At 43.7% G+C, this 25,101-nt stretch overlaps 1 protein-coding gene across 1 annotated transcript in view; it reads left to right on the forward strand.

Annotated features, from left to right (window-relative positions):
- Nucleotides 1-25,101, forward strand: part of phlpp2 (PH domain and leucine rich repeat protein phosphatase 2) — a 35,095-nt gene continuing 9,994 nt past the window's right edge. Inside the window, exons 1-12 of the mRNA XM_062385631.1 lie at nucleotides 1-348; nucleotides 2,212-2,492; nucleotides 5,395-5,528; nucleotides 12,775-12,965; nucleotides 14,093-14,218; nucleotides 17,140-17,294; nucleotides 19,122-19,268; nucleotides 20,078-20,308; nucleotides 22,514-22,716; nucleotides 22,885-22,945; nucleotides 23,629-23,724; nucleotides 24,399-24,554. Coding sequence (XP_062241615.1) covers nucleotides 136-348; nucleotides 2,212-2,492; nucleotides 5,395-5,528; nucleotides 12,775-12,965; nucleotides 14,093-14,218; nucleotides 17,140-17,294; nucleotides 19,122-19,268; nucleotides 20,078-20,308; nucleotides 22,514-22,716; nucleotides 22,885-22,945; nucleotides 23,629-23,724; nucleotides 24,399-24,554 — 1,994 coding nt within the window. The 5' untranslated portion in view covers nucleotides 1-135. The remainder of the gene's footprint in view (nucleotides 349-2,211; nucleotides 2,493-5,394; nucleotides 5,529-12,774; nucleotides 12,966-14,092; nucleotides 14,219-17,139; nucleotides 17,295-19,121; nucleotides 19,269-20,077; nucleotides 20,309-22,513; nucleotides 22,717-22,884; nucleotides 22,946-23,628; nucleotides 23,725-24,398; nucleotides 24,555-25,101) is intronic.

Raw genomic sequence — 25,101 nt, forward strand, 5'->3', positions numbered from 1 at the left:
GCGCTCACAGTCACCGTGGACATGGCGGCGCTGCACCGACCCCGGACCAGTCCTCGCTGCTCCGCGGGAATCTGCCAGTCACGTACCCGCAGCGCGCCTCTCGCTCGCGGCCGCTGCTGACGGGAGGGACGAGACATGGCGATGGAGGACGAGGACGTTAACGCGGCGGTCGTCGCGAATCACAACAGCCAAACAGGCACCAGCAAGAAGGGAGGGGATGTGGGAGGGAGCGGGGCTTGCATAGACAGGCAGCCGGACAAGGTGGTCCACCCGGCGGGGCTGGATCAGGCTGCGGGTCGCGGCAGCCGCAGTGGTCCGGGAGCTGCGACGGGGATCCGAGTGTTAAAGGTGAGTGGAGAGGAGCGAGCGGCTGGTTCCCACCGGAGCGTTTCTCCATGTTGTGTGTTTTGTCGCTGTCACTGCGGTGGTTTATTCAAACAGAACTCAAACGCATATTCGCATTAGTATTATGTAACGTGCTGTGAGTCAGCTGAGTGACGATCTCCAATGGTTGATGATTGATCCGGAGATGACTGTCATCCAGTGAGGAACGTAGCAGACACACGCACACACTCACACATGCACACACGTACGCACACGCAGGGAAGGCTGTCAGAGCTTTCGTTGGGAGGCCCTGCACTTCTGAGCAATTTGTCTGTGACATTTTAAGGCAAGACAGATGATTTTGTAACATACAAGTCCCTAAAGGACACACACTCTCACACACACACCACCACATAACCACACAGTTGTGTCTCCATGACTTCAGGGGACATTCTACGGCATTACATAGATTTTTCTGGAGACCTACTCTAACGTCAACCATTACTTGTCTGACCCTTAACCTTAACCAAACCATAAACTAACTCGATCATTAACCTTAACCCTAATCGAGGCCTTAACCTAAAAACTTATGTGTAATGATTTACGCTATGGTGACTTGTTTTTTTGCCACCATAATGTGACTGTGTTAACAGATTGAGGTCCCCACAATACACGTAATACCTGGACCGCACACACACACACGCACACAAAATCTCAGTTGTGCAATTCAGTTTAATGTGTACGCATATCGAAAGTCATAAAGTCAAATAGGTCACCCTGTTAACAAGCTCATAGGGCCATAACTAAAATGCTGATTTTCCCATTCAGTATTTCTGCTCATAGTTCTTGGCTGTGAAACCATAATTCGTGTCAGTGTCAATAGTGAAGGGGAAAGTGATATTTATAGTTATTTTTTCTGCCTGTTAACAAAGACAGAAAAGACTCCAGTGTTTTGCATTAAAGAAATTCCCTCATGATAAGAGATGTCGAGGTCTGTTGATTTGCGGATGAGCCAGATGCAGTTTGTGTTTTAGTTACGTACACACTGCACAGATCAATAAGTCCACGAGGGACCTCCACAGCCAAATGAGAAACAGAGCCCGGGCGGCCATTAACAAACCTGGTTTTCTTCAGGAGGGTAGGAAAATACACAGCATCTTTCTTCTTCTTCCTGATTAAGGTTTGGTTGGTTGAACATGCATGCTCTTATTCAGCGTGACCCTGTTTCCCATTCACACTCGGTCACAGCTGTCTGCTGCATCTGACGTCGACTGAGGCCCAGTGCTCCGTTCAGATACTCCTCGACAGGAGCTGGCAGGTCACTCAAACTGTGGCCACACGGTTAATGCAACAGTTGTGGAACTTCGTAACCTCTGCACTGTCACATCCTCTGTGTCTCTAACTGGAATGACGCTGCTCCAGTTCGGACTGATTTGAGTAGAGAAAGTGAAAGTTTTCGCAACAGGGAGGAGAAGGTTCACAAAATAATTCAAACGAAAGCTATGATGACACTCGATGGGGCGCCCACCGCGCAAAGACCCGACCTCCACCTTAAATTCAATCAAGATGCAGAAGATGGGAAGTATTTGTTGCACAGTTGCCGATGACTAAATTGTGATCATAATACACTGATTATTTGTGTCCTGGTACACTGAAGGACGGGTTCTCCTTCATAATCCAAACACCACTGCACCAAATCAGGCAGTTTCAAATTCACTTAATTCCACAGCGTAGGTATTGCTCCAGTTTGTTATTCCAGTTGTGGGCAGATGCAACTACCACCATAGATGATGTGTTGAGGACATGTTGAACCCCCCTTCAAGCTCTCTAGGCTGTCAGACACGCTCATGGCTGTCTCTGTTGAAATGCCTCTCTCTGTGTCATCAGCGCAACATGAAGCGGAATGGGAGTCGTGGCCCCGTGACAAGAAAGACCAGATTTGGGTCACGAGAACGGGACTGGCTGAAGGGGGACACCCAGCGGGGCTGTGTGTGTCTCTATGGCGCCACCGTGGACCCTCAGCCTCCTGCCTCCGGCCCTCAGGCCTCCACCGCCCCTCAGACTGACCTGCAGTTGGTGCTTTGCTCCACCAGCACCACGGTGGAGGAGCTGTGCGCTCAGAGGGACGGAAAGGGACTTTATGTTCAGCTGCACGGAGACCTTGTCAGGTAAGGACACACCATATTGAGTCGTTTAAGATAAGTTATGCTTCATATCTTATAATTCTGATCAATGCTAGTAATTTGGCATATAATAATAAAAAAGTGTGATGGCTGCCTAGAGACCAACTTTAGAATCAGAATCTAAAGTGTCCTCGGTGCAGATCTGTACCCTACAGCCCTTCTTAGAGCAGCACCGTAATGTGGGTTAAAACTGCATCAGCTTCTCTTAATGGGAAAACACGTGCATCCAGTATCCATCAACTGCAGCTCTGCATTAGCATCATCATTGCATGCAGTCAATACAGTATTCCTGTGCACTCATAGCAGCTAGCAGCTTGCAGCTTAATGTATAATAATAAAAGTGAAAGAAATAAAGCAAGCGTAGAAAGCTGCTCTGTGTTGTGGTTGTGTGTGTGTGTGTGTGTGTGTGTGTGTGCGCGTGTGTGTGTGTGTGTATTGTGGTTGTGTGTGTGTGCGTGTGTGTGTGTGTTTAGCGCGAGGGAAACATGAGCTGTTACGCAGCAGGTTTAGACAGCTGCATTCATTAAAGCGGATCTCTTCCATTAGACAGGCAAATAAACACGACAGAGACGGGAATCATGACATACGCTGACATCCAAAGAAAACAATTTAGAAGAGTTCTGTTTCTCGGTCAATATCCACATCTTGTTCTCATTTATGTTATATAAGAAATACACCAGGCCATAGCATTAACTTGATATCCTGTCCCTGAATCCCACATGTCACCATGAGCAGGCTTGAGTTTTGCAAAGTGGGCAAAACGCAGCGCCGGGGACCGGCTGCAGTTATCGTAACATCCCATGCTCTCAGAGCGTCGCAGACAGGATGCCCTCAGGGAACATGACTCTACGCCTCTCTCAGCCAGAGAGGAGACATATGGAGACAGAAATAACCAATGACCCCTTGATTATTTGTGAAAGGATAAAAAGCCGGTTCACTGATCCGTGACCAAGGAATCTGGGCCGTTCCTCCTTTTTGCTTTTGGGAGAGAGCCAACGTCAAGATATTAGACGGGAGAGTCTAAAATAACGAAACCGCAATAGCTTAAATTGCAGTGGCTCACAGCGTATTCTGTGTGAGTCGCACTGTCTGCTCCATTTTTCTTTTTTTTCTGATGTGGGATATTGATGCGGCAAAATCATAAAATCTCCTGAAAGGTGGGTTTGAAACAATAAGGCCAGTGGGTGAATTTAAGGCTGAGACCTGTAAGAGGTTGCGTCAGTGAGCATCGGTAGCTTGAAGGTCGAGTCACAGACACATGACTGGTGATTGGTAATGATTTTGCAGTGTGTCATGATCAATCAACAGCATATGGACCCAGTTCGTTGTATGTACGCTGATTAAAAGCCGAAGGCACTGCAGAGTGATGAAGAACGGCATTAAATGAGAGGCTTCTGGTAAGCCTGTGGATAGGCTGCGTTGGTTCAGGATATCCTCGAGCAGCACTGAGCTTAAATCGCAGTCTGTCTGTGAATATGATCAGGTGGATTTAAATGTAATATTAGAAGACTTCATCCAAAACAGGCCAACGGAGACTGAAGAAAACTGATGAAAAATGATTTCTGTTCAGAAAAAGAAATGTCTACATTCCTACAGACGGCCCATAAGCAATACAGTACAAACAACTCAGGGTTCCATTTAATGCATTGTATTAGTATCTCAATGGAAAATACACTCCCAAGAACTCTATTTATGTTTAACCTTAAATTGACCTCTAGTTTTATATTTTCTCTCTGGGGAAAGTCCATGTGTAGTACGTTTTGTTACTGTGATTGACAATATATACTCAAACTCTTCAAGTGGGCACACAGAGCTGGTGACAGCCCATAGACGAGAGCTGAAGAAGGATTTGTAAGTAAGGACGTGATGGAAGGGATGGAAGCTGTTTTTAGTGATTTTCTTTTTATAGCTTGTAGTAATGTGCTGCTTACAGGAAGACTTGGTCTGGCTTCTCTCCTGCAATGGGAACGTTTTTATTTTCAGTCACACAAACTCCCCTTTAAGATTAAATTACTGAGTGGATGGACAACACCCATTCACACATTTTTGAGTCACTTATCCAGATCAGACTCTCAGTGCCAATTGGGTGAGAACAGAAACAATCGTTCGTTTTCCCACGCTCTTCCACGGGGAACTCGAATTGCCTCCAAGATGGATGGCAGGGCTCCAGGCTGCGACCATTTAGTCGCATTTTGAGACTATTGTTGGAGACAGTGCAACTTGCCTATATGAGAGCTGGGAGGACCTACTGCATGGGTTGTCCCTCAGAGGTGGCAGGCCCTAGTGGTCTTCAGGGGAATGTGCTGTAGAGGGAGGGGAATGGGATACATCTGTCCTCTGCTCTGACATGTCCTGGGTGTCCCTGGGGTTCCCCTGCAGTTTGTCATGCCCTGAGCGTCTTCCAGAGCAGCTTGATACCACGGGCCTGCCAAATCCCCAAGCTCCTCACGCTGACACGTAAAGTGAAGCCAGCCACCGTGCACACAAATCTCATCTGATCTGCTCATGTCTGCTCTACATGCTCTATGATGAGGGGCCAGAAAAACTCTCTGATTGGTTCTGAAAGATCACACATAACCTCAGTAGGGTTCGGGGACCCCTGTAGCTTGATCACTTTCAACTCAAATACATTTTTACTACTAACAAGATAAAGGGTACAAGGCCTGTTGGACAAGTGGAATAATTATAACAGATGAGTCGTCGGGAACGTTGACCCGGACTCTTCTGCTTTGCCAATCAAAAACTGTCTGCTGCTTTTAATGAACTTCAAACCGTCCACCTTTATTGTAATGTTTCATTCCATGTATTTCCCGTATAAGAAACTAGTGTTGTCATTTTGTGTGGTGGTCATCATCACACCTCCTCTGTGTTCTCTCTTGTCCGTCAGGAGGCTGGACCCCTCCGAGCGTCCGCTCCAGATTCTGTACGACTACCTGGCGTCTATGGGCTACGCAGACCCTGTTCGGGTGCAGCAAGAAGCAGCAAACTCCGACCTCAGCTGTTTGATCCGGTTCTACAGCGGTGAGTACACACGGGGGGTTATCATCCCCAGTCTTCCCCATCTGATGCTGCTCACTGGGAGCCCGATGTCGTCCTCTGAAAACGGACCTAAAGGCCTCAAAACATGCTGTGCACGCAGTGGGTATTTTCCTCTGGGCAAACAGTAAAGTAGTAGGAGTAAAGTAATGTGTTTCTTAGGCCACTCTGTAATATTCATTATAGCCCGGACTAGAAACACTCCCCCCTCATGGCCTCATGGTGAGTGACCATCCTTCATCCTGGTGTTTCTCCATCCCCATGTGGGCTGCTTTTCACCCGCCACTGTCAACACTCTCCCATAACCCCAGGACTGGAGTGATTAAATGTGTCGGTGTGATATATGAAAGGGATTTATTAATGCAGTCACAGAATGGATGTGAAAAATTCTGGATGACACTGACATTAAGCCTGATAGGAGCTGTGCACAGGACTTCGATGTATGTTATTACAGCCCACAGACGTCTGCAGCCCTCCTGGGAGCCTATGCATTGGTCTAATGATACTCATACAGTAGCGGCAATTATGGGATTGGCCATAAGGGTAAAAATGATGTTGTGTGATGTGTTTTCACTTAATTAACTGACTGATGTTTCTGCTGAGTCAGTGGAACTCCTCATGCTTTGGGTTGGAGCTGCTCAGGTGCTGCTGTGCCAGAGGAAGACTGAGCAAACCACATTGTCTGAGGGGCTCACAAGTAATTCCCCTCACTTAAAGTACACAACCAACTGGAATGAATGGATGTACACACTGATCACAAATCTCTGTGTTGAAATTCCCTGGTTGATGAGACACATGAGGACACATGAGGACACATTAGGACACATTACAAGCGCTGACTGTGGAAAGATGTATATAAATGTAATATATCTGATAACACTGTGAGTTCTCTCACATTTTTGCTGCTCAGTACTTGGGAAACTGAATGAAAATGAATTTTTATTCAGTTTTTATTGAGTTTTTTTCTCACTATAGACTGACTCTTCATCTTTTTACCTGCTGGGTCAGAAAACGGAGTGTTTGTTTAGTTGTCAGATCTCAAGCCTGCTCACCTCCGTCTTATTCCTCGCTTGTATGTGTCCAGTGGAGCTGTTGTTTGCCTCTTGCCAACATAACAACGGATCTTGGCTGTTATCTGTGGCCAGGCCACATTGGCTGGAGTCTGGGCTCCGTGGAGACTTCCTGCCTCTTTTTGTCAACTCATGGGAAAAGAGGACCGGGAGCATGACTGGTTCTCAGACACTCTCAATAGCCAGCTAACGCCAAGTAGACAACTTGTTTTGGCTGTTTGATTCCCAAAGAACTGGGGAAGAATGAACTGGTAGTTTGCCTGTTGTTATGCTTGTTTTGTATTATCTCAGTATATAGAACTACCTATTTAGGAGCTCATCAGTCACTCAGCTTCTGTTTGCATTGTTAAAACACACAACAACAGCCTTCAGTTTTTTGAAAATATCAGTTTTAATGATCTCAGTAAGGAGATAAAAGAAAACTGTGGCCCCTCAGGAAGGCCTTTGTTTGCTCAGAGGCGGACTCTGAAGCCTTTTTAATAAACCGTTGTCACTTATGAACAATACTAACAATAAGTGTGACAAGTTGTTGTGCTTTTTTATCTTGGAAGCTTTTTTGAAGAACATAATATGCTTGAACAAGGAACAATTTTCTAAATATATTCAATGATTTGTGACTTTGTTAAAAGCTATTGAGTTAACAGTAAACAAGGAGTGACTTAACCTTACTGAATCAGACACTGTGAATGGATTTTTGACGTATAATTGGCCGCTTTGTGTGAATTGTGGTCCCTGATTTACGTAAAATCCTTATTTCGTTACAGCTTCTGCTAGAGAATGGACTGGTGGTGCACTGTGCGTGTCAGCTCTGCATTTAGGCTGATAAGAATCTAGCCGTGTGGATCGTTTGGCTAAGGAACCTGCACAGGGTTATAAGTATTATATTATAAGAAGTCAGTGATCTGCTTGCGAATAGAGGCCATGCTTTTATTTTATATATTTGTGTTCCGTCTACCCATTTATTCCCAAACTAGTTCAACATTTCCTCTCGAGCCCTTCCACTGTTTCACAGTGCAACAGGTAATTGATTAAAACTTCACCGTCCTCTTGTTTGTTCAGGAAACTCATCTTGAACTTTCCCCACCCTCCTACTTCCCATACAAACACCCTCCTGCTGAGGTGCACCGATGAGATGAAAACAAACATGGCGAAACGAGTAAACACTTCCAAATGCCGACTTAATCAAAAAACTCTTCTAGTGAAAACAACCGCAGAGTCCTGAGGGCCAGGGTTTCTCTGTGTCGGCCCATTCAGCTGCAGCACAGACCAGGCCTGCTGAAAGCGCTGGCGCTGGTCCACCGGGCCCCAGTCCACCTCTGCCTGGGTGATCTCACTCTTACATCTTTGTCTCTGAGCTCAGAGAGCTGAAGCTGCTGTGCACAGCTCATGTCAGAGCAGAAGGAAGTCATCTCCCAGCAGCCTGAAGTCACCTAATGAGTTATTGATTTGGCCGGTGCTGATTTACCAGCGGAAATTAAACCTAAATGAGGCATTTGGATGTCCCAAGATGTTATGACATGGATGGCGGAGTCAGGTTTTAAACTAAGAGGCCATGGAGTTCATCGTAATAATCATCTCCTGGAGGAGGATAACCCAGCACAAGTTTGCTTCTTCATTTTACGCTTGCAAGGGAGAAGGAATTGGTTCACAGGGATGAAAAAAGCGGAGAAGCAGTCAGAATGAAGTGTAGGAGAAAAATGAATTTCTATTCAGACCCGGGTTCCCACAGAATCGCCCCGAGCAAGGCAGCTCTGCAGAGAGAGGGCTCTCCGTGGTTTCCCTGCCAGCTCCTCCATAAAATGATGCTTTTGTGATGGAGTTCTGTTTCTGTGCAGGATTTCCTGTTTGCCATTTCAAACTGGCAGACTGTCTCCAGACTCTTGGTCAGTTTTCAAGTCAGATGGTTCACTGCTGCTGAGAGACATTCATCGTTTTAATGGTCTGTTTTACTGTCATCTGTATTCACAAGCACTCTTCTTTTTTTGTGTGTCTTCCATCTGTTGCTCTGCGCAGTGCAGGCTCTCCATATTTGATATCAGTATCGAGTCTCTAACACAAAGAGTTTTTTCAAATGGAGGTAGCCGCAGACCACCAAGAGGAGGCATCTGGGTGGTGGGTTTAATTTGAATTTGTTGCCAAAAAGAGCTTGCTGTTCTGAGTCAAATCCGACCAGGGGTCCGTCTCCATCCACCGACCCCCTACTGCATGCTAACGCCGGCTACCGAACTGTGCAAGACTTAAAGCTCTGGGATCCAGGGATGAGTGTTCAACAGTTGCAATAATTGAAATACTCTAATACGTGATTAAAAACAAATAAAAGAGAGTAAACACCCTCCAGTCTCTCAAAATGGCCACGTTTTTTTGATAGTTTTGGATAAAAAGTAATTTTCCTGATCCTCCGTATAATGACAAATCATTTTAAATGAAGCATTTTGAAGCGTTCATTTACTTTAAAGTGGTTTGCAGGAGAACAGATACCTTGAACAGAGTGGTGCTAACTCTGTCTTGATGCTGACTGAGTGCACAGACGTGCTTTGAAAAGGGATTTGGGGTAAAATATATTATGCATACTGCCACACAGCTGATCAAGGGCCATTCTGAGTTATACACCTCCTGTTCTTTATCATTTGAATTAGAGCTACAACCAACAATTACTTCATATTATCCTTTTGACATTAATCGATTCAGGTGCAGACTATTATCTCAATTAATTTACAAGGTCTATGAGTCATCAAACAACTTAATCAAAGTCATTATCACAGTTTATCAGAGCATATAAAAAGAAAAAGAAGGAACCATTAATCATTTGCTTGAAAAGTAGTTGCATATTGATTTTCTGCTAGTCCACATTAGTAGTCAAATAATCGTTGCTGCTCTATCTATGAAGAGAGCAGAAGTGATATGGATTAATGAATATATCACGTCATAATTACCGTTATAGAGGTAAAGACACAGAGTTACCTCATTTTTATTCTGACAAATTGTTTCCGTTTGACCAATTCCTCTGTACTCCTCCTCCCTCTTCAAGTTCCTCAGTTCACTTCCTCTCTTACTTTTCATCACCTTTAAACCACTCTTAGTTCCTTTATTTCTTCCCTCCATATCCATCCTTCTTTCTCTGTCCACTTTTGTTCTTCAAAGAAAAGGGAGCAGGACTTGACCTGTCGCAGGCGTGTTGCCAGTCTGGAATTGCCTTGTGAAGCGGGATGTCACTCAGTTTGCAGGCGAGCGAAAGCTGCTGCCACACTTCAGAGATATGAAGTCGTACCAACTCTCTGATCTGTCACTTGTCAAACTGTCCCTGTGGATTGGCAGCTTCTCCGAGGAGGACATTTGCCGCAGCTTGGTGATTTGTTTAATGGAGGCAACCTGGCCTCTCCCTCAGATTCCCACTGCATTTACAGAATTTTTTTTACACATAATTTACGGCCACGTCACTAAACCCCTTTGGAGCCATTGGGAACGGTCACCAATATTCCTCATCAGTGGGATGGGATTGGTTTGCTGGTTTTCTGCAGAGCAGCTACAGTTTGCTGGAGACGTGATGGAAGTTTACACACTCTCTTTGGACTTTGATTTAGTTTGTAAGCTGTTGCCCAAGCAATTAACAGCCCTGTAGACGTTGAGGGATTGTCTTAGAAGTTGGCTCTTTTGTTGTAGTTGTTGTATTGATGTGGGAGGGCAATTTGTTGTGTGCATAGGAAAAAAGGACTTTGCACATGATGCACAATCAGTACCATACAAGTTCTTGACTCTCCCTCCTGAATTACATATTTGGAAAATACATTCCCAATAACTATTTTTACCAGATTGATTTTTAACAATGTTCCACTGCAGATGAACATCATCAGATGTTCAATTTAATGCTGTAGAACATAAAAAAATGTATTATCATATACGTTTGTCCTGGCAAATTACTCAAGTGCCATGAGTCAAGTTTTTCCCAGACTCATGGCACTTGACATTGAAAGCGAACCAACCCAACAACAGCTGAAGGAAGGGACTGTTTTGTGGACGGGTGAAACTAAGGTTGAATTGTCTGGGAAGAAGAACACATACATACTTGTACAAAGGAACCAAATGTCAACATTAAGACCTCATCACAATGGTGAGCTATGTATTGCTATAACGATTATATACAGAGTTTATAGCTTGTAGATTAAGGTAAGAATTGTTTAACCAAATCACTTCTAGCTTGTTTTAGGGCTGTTTAATAACTGTCTCTTGCATTGAAGCTGTTCAGCTCATCGATGAGGTGGATCAGACTGAGTGTAAGTATCCTGTGTTTGACCTTGGACAGCCTATCGAGGCTTGGTGTGGAGTGGACCAGTTGCCGGTGATGTGCTGTGAAGCCAGCGAGGGGATCCTGTAGGCCTGTGTCTCCTGTAGGCCTGTGGGCGCTCGATGATGAGTTTATTGATGGACGTGCAGCAGTGGGCGGGTGCTTTGCATAATTACTTGTTTTAATGAATATATTATATTTGGTTTATTATAACTTAAGCTTTCAGCTGTCGGCTGTATTCTGGAGATGGGAGGTATGTGTGGATTCATTGAATGGGTTTAAAAATCTGTATTAACGATGACTCCTCAGATTTTCACTATGATACATAGGAAAGGGTGATTAAAACATCTGAGGTTTGGTATCTGACAGCTGATAATGGAGGAATATAAACAGACCTTTGCCCAAACACATAACCATCTAGAACTGGTCATGTTAAATCTGTAAAACATGATTTTTTTGGGGGGTTAAATAAAGAAGAGTATGAACAAGAATTCAATGCCAACTTTTGGTACTTACATTTTTTTGTGTTTTGCTTGATTTTGAAGTACTGACAAACAGTCCTGGTGTTTCCTTTTTTAGATATCTCTATACTACCCAGTGTCTCTAATTTCCCCTCTGAGTCAGGGGGACCCTGAAGGATCAGCCGCTGTTATCGATCTGCCAGGGGGAGCCAGTTTGTTGTGAGAAGCACTTGGCTTCTTCATCGTCTCTACATGTTTTTCATCGAAGAAAAACATGTAGAGGCTTTCATTTCATTTGGATGTGAAGGGAAAGGGAAGAGAGCAGTATCGAGGGAGTGAGGAGAGAGAGAGCAGATTGCAAAGGAGTGGGAGGCAGCAGAGGCTGTTCTGAGGAAAATTTAACAACAGAGGACACAAGGTTGAGGCTGCGTCTCCTTTCTGCTCATCCGACCTGCCATTAACCTGAGTGTACTTGAAAACTGGCACAGACAGCAGCTCATGCCGGGTGTGTCCTTCAGCACGGGCCAGCTGTGGCTGTGTGTTGTGCAAGTTGGCATCATTTCATTTTGGGTGAGCTATTAAAGTAATAGCTTGTAATAGTCTCCCTCATTATCCACTCGACACTATGCTGATGGAGGGTGGGTTGGAATTAAAGTAACTGGTGACCACGTAAAAAAAAAACAACAGAAAAGAAACATAGCATGCCTCCACACTGCTCCTGTGGTGTCATCCGAGTGTCTGTAAGCCCCGCCACACGAGCAGTACGGTGGCCTTTTGGGATGAGAAGGAGTAAAGGACTAAAGGAGAGAGCACAGCCATGCAGGAAGGACCGAGCGAATCATGTATGTGGCTTCAGAATGAAATAAATGTTTATAAAAAAAATTTGAATATCGTTCGGTGGTGGTGGCCACAAATAGTTCAATGTTTGGACACTGATAAGCATTGAAATACTTTAGATTCATAGTGAAACAGCTGAGTCGAGCTTTATGCAACAAAATGACCCAAATATCTTGTTCAGCAGCAGCAGCGCTCATACGCTGCTTTAATTGATTGGATTTTGAATATTGGAGTTTAATGGATAAACGTCTCATTACCAGGTAAAACCAATTATTCAGCAGTGAGATGTATCCAGATGTAAAGTTTATGAGATAATGGGACAGCGAACAGCTTCAGTGCTGATGTCAGACCAGTTCCTAGAATTACTACGTTAATGAGTACACTACACTATGGGTGATATCATTCTGACCTGTGAGTTTCTACATGACTTCATTCTCTGAAACCCTTCATCCTCCACTGACGATCATTTTCCATTAATTTGCTGAATGTGTTAATCACAGGAGAGGCGGGACGTGCTTTCAGAATCAGATCGACTTCTATAGATCAACACTAACCTCCGGATGTGGACTCTTTTCTTCTAGAACATCCAGTGAACGCCGACCAGCAGGAGCGCACTCTGCTGAAAGGCGTGTTCAGCGTCAGGAAGGGCAAGACACAGCTGCACAAGTGGGCGGAGCGGAAGGTCATCCTCTGCGGCACCTGTCTGATCGTGGCCTCGGTGAAAGACAGCCTGACTGGGAAGTTGCACATCTTACCCCTGGTGGGGGGGAAGGTGAGAGATCAGAGTTTGGCGTTTAGACAACCTGACAAGGTGTTGACCTTTCACTTATCCCCGGGGTAGGGTCCATGTTTCAGTGTAGTTCCCCATACAACAACACAGCTGGGTTGAACAGCTGGATGGAGTTAGAAAGATGATGCAGCACTTCACATGGGGAGCTACGTCATCCAAAGAAACACACCGCAATCTTTTAGGCTGTTTAGGCCGCACAGCATTGAATAAACAGATGCTGACTTAACTAATCACCTTGAATCCTAAAGGGGTAGATAATAGAGAGAGTGTTTGGTTTTAATGAAAAACTTTAAACTCTTTGTCTTTGAAAAATATACTTTGTTGAAAACATTGGATTCCAAATCTAAACCAAGCTGAGGCTTTAAATAAGGGAAAAAAGGCCTAAAAGTTTTTGGGGGATCCAGACGTAGCTTTTTCTCAAGTCATGTAACTTGAGTCAGTTTTGGTTAGAGCGAAAAACTACAAATTTGATAAAAGTGATACAAAATCTGTGTGGCATCAGTAAGAGTGGGGGGAGGAAGTTACCTGACTTCTAATGCCCACTCCTCAGCTCTACCTAAGCTTAGTGGCTTGAGGCTACCTTAACTGTTGTCGATCGGGTTGCATTGTGGGTAATGAAAGGGCCAGGTCGGTACGTTTTGTTCTACAATTTCCATCATGTTTATCCATCCATCATGAGTCTGACGAACGTAGAGGAAAAAATGTGTGTGCACATTGAATAATGAAACAATTTTACAAAAATTACGCAGCCTATATTTCTGTGCTGTTACATTTTGCTTACTCACTCCACTCGATGATTTTTCACTGTTAACTTCACACTCTTCTACAATATTCTCACACAGCTGTACTGAACAGTTTTGAACATATTCTCTCGGGGTCCTTTAGCAAATTTAGGATCTCAGACAGTGACAGGCACAGTAAAAGTTGATATTAATGTAAATTTCAGCACATCCACAATAACTAAATGAATATTGAAACAACATAGATTGATGCAGTATATCCATCTATCTATTTATCTATCTGTCTATCTATCTAATGTTCATCTTCCATTCGTGCTGTCTCTCTCAGTGCTGCTCCTCAGTGACTCTGTGTACTGTCTTTGTCTTGAGGTGGAGGAGGTGAAACGGAGGCTCCACTGTCTGATGTTTAGCTCAGCTGGATCCCAGGCCCAGACGTACTTTGTCAATTTTGACACCCTGGCAGACTACCAGCGATGGCATCGACAGGCGTCCAAAGTAAGCAGGAGACAGAGTGTGTTTGTGTTCCTGTGTCTGTGTTTGTTGTCTGTGTTTTCTCTTAGCAACAGTTTGTTTGTTTCCAGTCGGCCCCTCTGGTGTTGTAGTACTTAATCTCAGATCAGATGCTGGGAGCACAGTTGCCTCCTGCCTTGTGAGTCGTCGAATCAGAAATCGCTTGTCTGGGTGCATCTGATTGGCTCCCCAGAGATAAACTCTCCCCTGTATTTACACAGTTTATCTTTAAAAAAATGTTCCTCCTCATCAGTAGTGTTTTTATTCAACAGTACACGTCACTGTAGATTAGAAGTTTCTAAATGACACAGTTGTGTATTTGTGTCGTATTTTGTGTCTTGCAGATCATTTTGCCAGGTCTTCAGCGGCTCTGTGTCTCTTCTGCTTAGCTCGTTTTGTCTGTAATATCCTAATCATTGGCCATTGTGCTGCAGCTCCGTCCTGTAGCCGAGCGGCCTCTATGAGCGGCTGCGCTGAGGCAGAGCCGGCGTACAGTTCGCTGTGGAAGGAGCGAGCCAACATAAAAAAAGAAAATCCAATTAGTTGCCAATTCATGCTAAATCCAGGATCTCTCTCCAGCATGGTGGTATGGATTACTGGGTTGGAGTTGCCTGTAAGCACTCTCTGTTAAGGCTGCGACTCTTCTGAGAGGTTTCTATGGAGACTGGGGATGATGACTGATGAAGTTTTTTGGTGGATTTGGGCCACTGTTTATGCTACATTGCATAAATTGTGTGTGTGAGTGTGTTTAAGAGAGAAAGAGAGCAAATCAGCAAGTGCATTTGTGCCTGCAAAATGAGCATGAAGGATGAGGCTGAATACTGGAGCGTAGAGATACATTATATAGAGCAGCATATCAGCATTTATATTTATAGGAAATCAGAATGTGTGTAATTCCTTTCGGTAGATTCATTTCTTTTTATATTCATTAGACCCAACTACACATCAGTGTGTGTTGGTCAGTAATCCAGTGAAGGATGTGTATGGTGTAACTAATTTTCCAGGAACCATCAGACCAAAAGGACGACATGACATCCTCCTCAGTGTTTAAAAGGTCAATCTGCACACAAGTGGCCGGTTGATCGGTTTGTGAACAGTGCTGTTAACCTATTTTTAAGTCCATCTGTCCATCCATTATCTTTACCGCTTACCCTTTGAGGGTTGCGGGGGGCTGGAGCCAATCCCGGCTGACATTGGGTGAGAGGTGGGACACAGTTCACCATAACCCCCAACCCTAACCCTAACCCACCATAACCCTAACCCTATCACAGGACCAACGTACAGGGAATAACAACCATTCACACATATGGACAATTTAGAGTCTCCAATCAACCTAAAACCAATCTTAATGGTTTTGGACTGTGGGAGGAAGATGGTGCTTTAAGGCCTCAGTCGTAACCCCTGCGTCACTTTGCCGTCCAGATATTTGTAAGGATTGTCAATAAAATTCCAAACCCTGATAGTACATGAACCAGAATACACATCACTAGGCGGACAAGAATGCTGGTCGGTGCTAATTGTTCAAGTTTATTAATCGCACAAAACAAGACTGCCCTGGCTCCTTGGCTCTGCAGGGAGCAGCACTGTTGTATGTGTAGACTGGAGTATCACTGAACCTCCTTTAGAGCCTTTTAATTCCCTTCCAACTGAACATTGTTAATTACAATGCTAATCATCCAAAACCACATATCTGTCCTGATTTCCTTCTCCCTCTTCTCCATCAGCCTGTGTCCATCGCCCACTCTCAACCTCACTTAATTACTCCTTTTAAAGAGGAGATGATTTTTAAAGTGGCTGGCAGATCAGTCGTTGTTGATGGAGATGAGCGGATGTAGTCTTTGTCGTCTCTAAAGCAGTGATGTGATGTCACGCTCTGCTGAGCGGCAGTCCCATTTTCTGCGTTGCTGCACAGTGTGCAGTCCTGTAGTTAGTGGAGGAGACTTGAACTGTGCCACAACAAGCACAATCGCACATGTTACTGCGGCCCAACGCGAGAGCATTGTGCACCCAGCATTTTTATTTTCTTGATTTGTTCAGGCCTAACACCGTACTACTCAACAACACGACAAACTAGAGCCTTCAAAATGATCATGACCTCATATCAAGTCCTCTCAAAAAACTGTTTAAAAAAAAGAAAAACCTGATGATTTATGCTGAAATCTCAATGCAAGTGTGTCTGCACGTTTGCAAAATGCTAGATTCTAATGACCATTAAATAGAGTTAGTCTAAAAGGAACTTGAATGGCCTGGAGACTGTGGCTTTGTCTGTCTGAAGTGTGAGTGAGTGAATTTCTTAGCAAAGTGGCTGGAATTTAGCATAATCTGAGGCCAGTGTAGCTGCTCTCACTCTCCGTTGTCTCCACTCACTTGAGATAAAGACTCTTTAAGCAGTGGAAACTACTGGTGTATGTCGGGTTGGAGTTCACCACAAGGCACGTGGTGTTAGTGTGGTTCTTGCCTGTGTTGGTCAAAGGTAAAGAAGGAAATGAGTGTTGCGGTCTGTCTTGATTGGATTTGATTGGGTCTGACACTGATAGCATAGCTAATGGTTAACTGTTTATTAAAGCTGCAGGTGTAAGCCAAAGTTACCTTGAGTGCCATAGCTCTTAGTTTTGGGAATATCTTTTAAGTCATTTTTTGTTGCACCAGTTCAGAAAATAGTCTGTGGATTTATAATCCTGCAGCTATACCATCAGGGTACCATCTTAATTGTGAATTGCTCTACATGCACTGTTGCAACAGTCATCTCAGAAGGCGTTTAAAGGACATGTGCACTCATCTCAGCATATGATATGGAGGATGTGATGCTGACACACAAAACAGTAAATGAGAGTACATCTAAGTTCATCTAAATCCTCGTAACTCCCTGTGTGTGTGCGTGTGTGTGTGTTTGTGTGTGTGTGTAGGTGGTGTCTCAGACAGTCAGCATGGTGGATCTTTCCTGCTACAGTCTGGAAGCAGTGCCTGAGTATCTGTTCTACAGTCAGGACATCACCCACCTCAACCTGCGACACAACTTCATGAGCCTGCAGGGGCCTGGAGGGCTGCTCAACCTCCCCAGGTAATCACACCGTCATGACACAATGGAACAAGGGAAGTTGTCCTTCAGCCCGAGAACATCAGAATCACCGAATCTCGTTGTTGAGGCCAACAGGGTTTGTGTTATGGAAAAAGGTTTTTGCTCAAGAGAATATTCTGAATGTGTTTTCAGGTGCTGCTCTGGAGCTGATATACTGTGCTGTCATCAATCAAACCAGTCAAACTTTGCCTGAGCTATGCAGATAGTTATTATTGCATTTGATGTTCTCCTGCACGTGGCATCTATAGCACTTCTGTCCGTCCTGGGAGAGGGATCCCTCACATGTGGCTCTCTCTGAGGTTTCTACATATTTTTACCCTGTTAAAAGGGTTTTTAGTAGTTTTTCCTTACTCTTGCTGAGGGTTAAGGACAGAGGATGTCACACCCTGTAAAAGCCCTATTAGATGAATTGTAATTTGTGAATATGGGCTATACAAATAAAATTTGATTGATTGATTGATAATTTGTTCATTAAGTGAGTGCAGTATTATCCCATGATTTGTGATATCTGCAGACCTCTGTCATTTTGGCCCCAGCATATCTATTGTTCTATTTCCTGCACGGATAATGTAAGCATATGCTCTCGAGCTCTTAAAGAGGGCTACTGTATCACTGCAGGTTCTCCACAGGTATGATCACCAGGTTACAACTGTTTCAGTGTTGCACCATGACATGCTTTTTGTAAGGCTCTTTGTGCAGCACCAGGTCACCAAGGCACCTCACAGAGCTTATGATCTCTTCTCATTTGAGGAAACGATTTCCACACAACGATTCAGCTTCATGTCCAGTTCTGCACTGGAAAGTAGGATTCATCAGCAGACGGATTAAAAGCTAATCACCTCCAACCCCGCCAGTCCCCGTTGTATCCCTCCAGCTGTCGAGCTCGGCTGGGTGTGTGTATGTGTGTGTGTGTGTGTGTGTTGTATTGCTGAATATATAGCATGATGTCAGAACCTATTCTGCAACTTGCTAAGAAGAAGATTTACACCTAACTGTCTTGCACCCCTCTGTTGCTGCCTCCTGCTTGTCTGCATATTTAGTAAGAGGAAGCATGAATTAAAGGAAATTGTCTGTTCTTTGAAAAGTACTGTGATTCATGGCAGCCATTTCCACTACTCACAGCCCCTCAGATAAGAAGAGGAACATAATATCAATGATCTGGCTGACTAGTGCACACGCACTGCACCACTGCATTCATCACCTCATTCCTGCATGTTACACACATCTGAACTGGGTTGTGTTCCCATTTGAAACAGCTGAGACCTCAGGTGTGACAATACATTTAATGGATGAACAAACATCAGCAGAGTGCTTCCTCCTGTTCCTCTTGTTGGCTTAGAGGCACTAAAGTGTAAGACTGCCTGGTCTAAATCTAGAACCATCATTTGTTAGTAATACTAAGGCACCGCTGGGGGTAATTTTAATACTTCCATTCCATTGTGAACTCTCATTTCTTGCCCGCTGCTTTTTTTTTTAAGTGTCTTAATAACATGCCTGAAGCAAAAATAACAAAACAAAACTCCCACAGTCCAGAAAGCAGCCTTTGGTTGTTGTTAGGTTAAAGAAAGTGCTTTTCATTTTGTAAATGTACATTTTCTTTGACACAAGGACAAAACTTTAAATCACAACAAAGTGTTTCCAGATTGTGGGAAATCGTTTCCAGAATCATTACACTTCTTTGGACTGCATTCATAACACAGCTATAATGTTATTTTGCAAAAAACTAAAACGTTCCTTTGTTTTTGCAGATGTCTTTGCCGTCAACCTGTAAATGCTCATGGTCTTCTGTGCTGGTCTGTCTTTGTGTAGGTTTTCCCAGCTGAAGAGTCTGAACTTGTCTCACAACCGTCTGGGTGTGTTCCCTGAATGTGCGTGTGAGATCCTCACCCTGACCGAGCTCAACCTCTCCTGCAATAACCTCCACGTGGCCCCAGTACAGATAGGCAACCTTCAAAGGTGAGACTCATTCACCATGTACACACTGCAGACTTCACACAGTAAACAATAGATGCGTTGGGATACTGATCTACAAAGGGTACACACTTCATGATTTAGACGTTGTAGCAGCAATGTAAAACTGAACCAATAGATGCCATAGGGATTGAATCCTAAAGAACACAGTGAAACCCTCCATTCATTGCAATTGTTGCCACCTTTAGAAGACATAATGAGTTAAGTTGTAAATGGCAAACTATACAGTCACACAGATTCCCCACAGTTGCATTAAGCTAAAATGTGAAAATACCTAATTTTAATATCAATTTGATTAGAATTTGACAAATTTACATTTTTCTTTATTTTAGCTTACCCCTCAAAAAAAACAGTATTCCAGTGCAAACCAACAGAAAAGAAACAACCATGAAAACATAAAAAAAAATTGTATTTCAGTTTATCTGTGTTCTGTCAGAATTAAGATAATAATTTATTCAGTAACAACATTTTTACTCTTTAACTTCTTTTATAAAATATTATATTTTTTATTTCAATATTTTGTGATCTTGAACTCGAATTTTATTGTGTCAGATTATTTTTGGGGATATAATTCATATCATTACATTTTTTTCATGGAGTCAGTGAAAGAATAAATTGGGTTATGCACTCAGATTAGGTCAGGATGCTAAATCGCTCACATGTTCATGCTGTGTATCAACTTGATGTCGGCTGTTTCCCTGCAGATAATGACTGTATCCACAAAGAGGATATTTTGTCCACTCTTTGAAGTAACAGTAAGTAAAACATGACTGTTTTGACCTTTTGTCTCGTAGCCTGCAGACTCTGTCTTTGGATGGAAACCACCTCAGCTCCCTGCCCGAGGAGCTGGGTGACCTGTCCCAGCTCAACAGCCTGGGGCTCTCCTTCAACAACTTCTCCCACATCCCTGCTGTGCTGGAGCGGCTGAGTGCAGTGGACAAGTTGGCCATGGCTGGGAACAGAGTGGAGACTCTGGAGCTGTGTACTCTGGCCAAAATGAGCCACCTGAAAAACATCGACCTCCGGTGAGGCCCGGCCACGAGACACACAGCTCCCAACCTCTGCAAAGTTCATAGTCTCTCTGTCGCTTTCTTTTCAAATCCTCTCATTGTTCTTTTCTCTCAAAATTCCCATATGTCATTAAACTATATCTGTCCATACAGGCGTTTAAGCTCTGTATCAGTAATAAACACTGTTCATACTATCACACCCGAAAAACACGTCACCGATCACTTACACCGTGCATGTTTGTGTCTACTCTGCAGTCGGTTGCCTTGATACAGAAAATAATACCTTTGAGAAACAACTAGGGTGAAAAGTACGTTGAGGGATTTCTTCTCTTGGAGCGATGATGAGGTGAAACTGTCACTGACAGCCTTCACCGCTGGGAGTCAAGAGGTGACAAATGAGAACCAGGAAGAGATAGAGAACGCATCCTCTTCTAACCAAAATTGCCCAAAATTCCATCCTCATTGATACCCTGTAGATTCTGCCATCTCCTCTCCGCGATCTCCACATCTCCTACCAGAGAGAAGGCCGTGTGTGTACATAGATAACTTGTGTGTGTAGATGAGCATCTGATAGTTACAGGGTTCGTACGGTAATGGATAACCTGGAAAAGCCATGGAATTTTAAAATGTGTTTTTCCAGGCCTGGAAAACTCATGGAAAAAAATAATCTCCCGAATGTTCTGGAAAAGTCATGGAAATTTGTCATATTCATATTTTCATGTCGTTCATTTACACTGAGTTTTAAATAATTCATATGCATTTAAAGAGATACTCTCAAAATATAAGCAGGCATACTTTTGTCATTTAAGGTATAATGTAAGCCTTGGAATTCTCATTGTTAGTTTGAATGCTACATTTTGTGACTTATCGCGTATACACCGATATTTCACAAAATGTTCGGTCATGGAAATTTTGTTTAAAGTTATTGAAAAGTCCTGGTAATCCATTGGTCAAAATGTGTATGAACCCTGTAGTTAATGCTTCTAACTAGATCGTGGGATCTAGTCTATTTTTAAACGGTGAAACCCAACGAATCAAAAAGAACAGGAGGACAGCTCCCTTTGCCTCGCTCTACCTCTCTCTCCCCCAAAGAAACACACTGATCGCCTGTCACGTACCCCACCACTCCTGTAAGACTCTTCTTTTTACTGGTTTGGTAGAGGCCAGGTTTGCTGATCCCGAATGGCTTTTATTTTCTGCGTGACCTTTATTCACACCTATGCTCCCACCTGGAAGCTGCCCTGCTCTTCAGTCATATGCGGTTGTTGGCTTGGTAGCAGCTCCATAGGAACAGCTGGGGGCTAAGTGTCTTGCTCAAGGGAACCTCTGCGGTAGGTCATGATGGAGGGAAAAGCTTTGGTCATTGATTTTCTCCACCAGTGTGAAGATCAGAACAGCTACGGCTGCTCCGCCCACTGCCAGCTAGTAACTCAACCCCAGGAGTGGAGTTGTGGTTTGGCAGTGGCAGGCTATATTTGTGAGGGCAAGGTGCGTCTGTGGTGGATTAGTGGGATGGCAGCTCTCGTAAAAAGAGAAATTGTTGTTTATTAACTGGATGAATGAGGTCAAGGAGAGCTTTGATCTCACAGTGGTCATAAAGTCATAAACTCACACTCTTTGTTAGAGCTGAATAGTCAAAACTGAAATTAAATGTTAAAAGAAGCTTCCCCCAGTGTAACATGATGGATTTCAATGGATTTGCATCTTTCATTAAAAAAAACACACACACAAAGTCTTTGACGCCCCAAGTAGATTCTCATTCCCGAGGTAGAAATGTGTGTAATTAGCATTAAATGAGTAATTGTTTATTTTCAAATTCACATTAACTCTAGTATAACAGAGTTTGTGGCTTTTTCTGACAGTAATTATGCAAAGAAATGTGTGTTATTGCTTCTGGGTACTACAAAACAGGATGATATATGCAGATCAAAAATTGCTTTAAGGTAATTCAGTGAAATTAATTTTATGACTGTGCATGGTCCCCTGTAACTAGAAATATGTGTTACTCACATGTTCACACTGGGAATTTTAGAAAACAGTGCATTTATTAGAGTAAACAGAAGTTGTATTTGCTTCCCAGTCATGTATTCAGACTATTTGTAACTGAAGATGGTTCAGTTAAATACAGTTTGCAGAGCAGACTTCCTGCACTGAGACTTTTGTCAGATGTCACCTTAACCGATGATATCTAATCCCTTGTGCTCTCCTCTGTTAATCCAGGCTGAATGGGCTGCGCTGGGTGAAGAGTGAGAGTCCAGACGCGGCGAGCCAGGTGACACAGCTGGACCTACGGGACAACTGCTTGGCCGGGTTAGACCTGAGCTCCATCTGCAGCCTGGAGACTCTGCACTGCCAGCGCAACCAGCTGGTGACACTCACGCTCAGCGGTTTCACACTGCGCATGCTTCACGCCAGCAGCAACCGTGAGTAAGACAAGAGTGGCAACTCGCCACTACTATGGCCCGACTGTTTGTTTGACTGTTTGTGTGGGGCCTTTCTCCCCAGTGATGCGTGCATCTCATAAACACACACACATAAAAACAAATGGTCCAGATGTTGAGCTGCTGATTGCACTTTTACTCTGTCCACAGGCCTCGCCACAGTCAACATCTATCCAGTCCCTAACCAGCTGACACACATGGAGCTATCACAGTGAGTTCTGGTTGGGAATAATCTGTTTCTTGAACAGAAGTTCTGTGCTTTAAATAAAAGTAGTTTATTCTAGTTGGGGTAAAAGATGGTGAAGCCAAATTTGAAAGATTAATTGTATAATTGATAGCTAAACTCTTAAGACTTGTTGGAAGAGAAGAACAATCATGTATACGATATATAATAATAATAATCAATAGTGACCATCAGTCCTCCTCCCTTATTGAGAATGGATTGACTTGGTAGACACGTTGCCCTATACATAGAATTATTGGCTGCTTTATTTTATTATATGTATTCAAAGCTGGGTGACTGTAGGTTTACTGTGCAATTATGCAGAAAATGCCCCCCCAGTATGTCAGTGCTCATTATGTGTATGTTTGCCTCAAGCTGCTTTTGAACCAGATGCCAGGTGTAGAAAATATCTGTAGAATTTCCTTTTCCCACTAAACTTCCCATGATTTTGTGAACATACGGAATCCATCATTTAATATTAGAATAATGTAACCTGGAAAATAATAGATTTGCCTCCTATTTACTTTAATGACAACATGGTTTGCTCATCTGTACAGTGGAATTCAAGATGTCAACTCTGCTCAGTTTGAGGTTTGTGTGTGTATCTGTATGTGTGTGTGCGCTTTTGTGTGTGTGTGTGTGTGCGTGCGTGTGTGTGTGTGTTGAGACAGGAACCTTTTGGAGTACCTTCCGGACTGGGTGTGTGACTGCAGAAAAATTGAGATGCTGGACATCACACACAACCTCCTGTCTGAGCTTCCTTCCAGGTTATTGGCCTTTTCTCTCACTAGTCCTGAACCTTCTCTGCTCTGCTTTACGTCTTATGTTGTGTAACATGAATTCATTCAGCCTTGTGCACCAAACAGCTGGCTACACCATGCAGAAATAAGAGATCGGGAGTCTCAGTACACATGGTCAGGCTTTTTCATATCTCAAGCTAATGCCAAACTGCTTTTCACGATTGCCCAGTTGAAGATTTTGTGATGGTGGCGGAATCCTGGAAAGAACAAGGAACAAAAACCAGCCCTTATCAGTCAATTTGTGAAAAGCAGTATCTGTCTTCTGGTCGCAGCAGTAGAACGTGGCCTGCTGTAGTGCTTGGCTCAGACTGTCCATCAGTCACTGCCAGCTCTCAGCCAAGGCATTTGCATTTGAATAAGACACGTGAAAAGCTCTTGCAAATGAGATAATATTCCTCTCTGCACTGTTCCACCTCATGACTTCTGAGACGGTTTGAGGAGAGAAGAAAAGGCTGCTGTGTTGTTCTATTTGGATAGCCAAGCTGCAAAGGTCTTTGATGGATTAGTTAGCATGTCTTGCCATGTTTGATGAATCCATCCTCTGCTTCACAGTGGTCCAGTCTGCTCTGGGAGAAGATATACTTTGCCTTTTTGTTCTTGTCCTAATCCTGCTCTCTAATGTCTCCTCTGGCCTCGGACAGACTGCTCAACAGCTTGAGTTTGAGAAAGCTGCTGGCGGGGAACAATCGTTTGCAGAGAGTGCCTGACCTACTTGACCACGTCCCTCTGGAAGCCCTGGACCTCCAGCACAACAAGCTGGCTGAACTCCCTGAGAGTCTCTTTTACAAAGCCTTAAAGTGAGTGCCCCAACCCCTTTTCTCCCTTTTCTCTTTGTGTTTTTCTTTTCCGTTCTCTCCTAAACTTTTTTTTATGCCATTACTTGAAGTCGGTTCTCAGCTCGTTCCTCTGCTTTGAAACTTTTACTTGTATTGCGTTCCCTGCTATGTTATAGCTGAATACTCATCGCATCTGACTGTTTTGGAAGTATAAAATATAGATTGTATATTTCATCTCTAAAATAATGAAGTATATTTTGTATGTACAGTATCTATGCAGGGATTGTGGTCAAAATCAGCGGTGCATTTGAGACGGTAACTGGAGCCTCGCTTGCGCTCCAATTTCCTGTGTGGTAAATCACTTAACACCCATTAGCAGTTCAGAAGCTCAAATGTGCTTTACCGTCTCTAATGCAGGGACCTAATGGCAGTAACTGTTCTGAGCATGATGGGTTTCCTGATATCCTCCTTCCAAGAGCTGTGCAGCTTACGAGGGAGAGCGGTTACACGCAGGGCTGATGAAAACAGTACGAGTGTGGCTTCAGAAAACCAGGTTTATCATATTCAT

The sequence above is a fragment of the Platichthys flesus genome, chromosome 1 (assembly GCF_949316205.1).
Source record: "Platichthys flesus chromosome 1, fPlaFle2.1, whole genome shotgun sequence".
Classification (NCBI taxonomy): Eukaryota; Metazoa; Chordata; class Actinopteri; order Pleuronectiformes; family Pleuronectidae; genus Platichthys; species Platichthys flesus.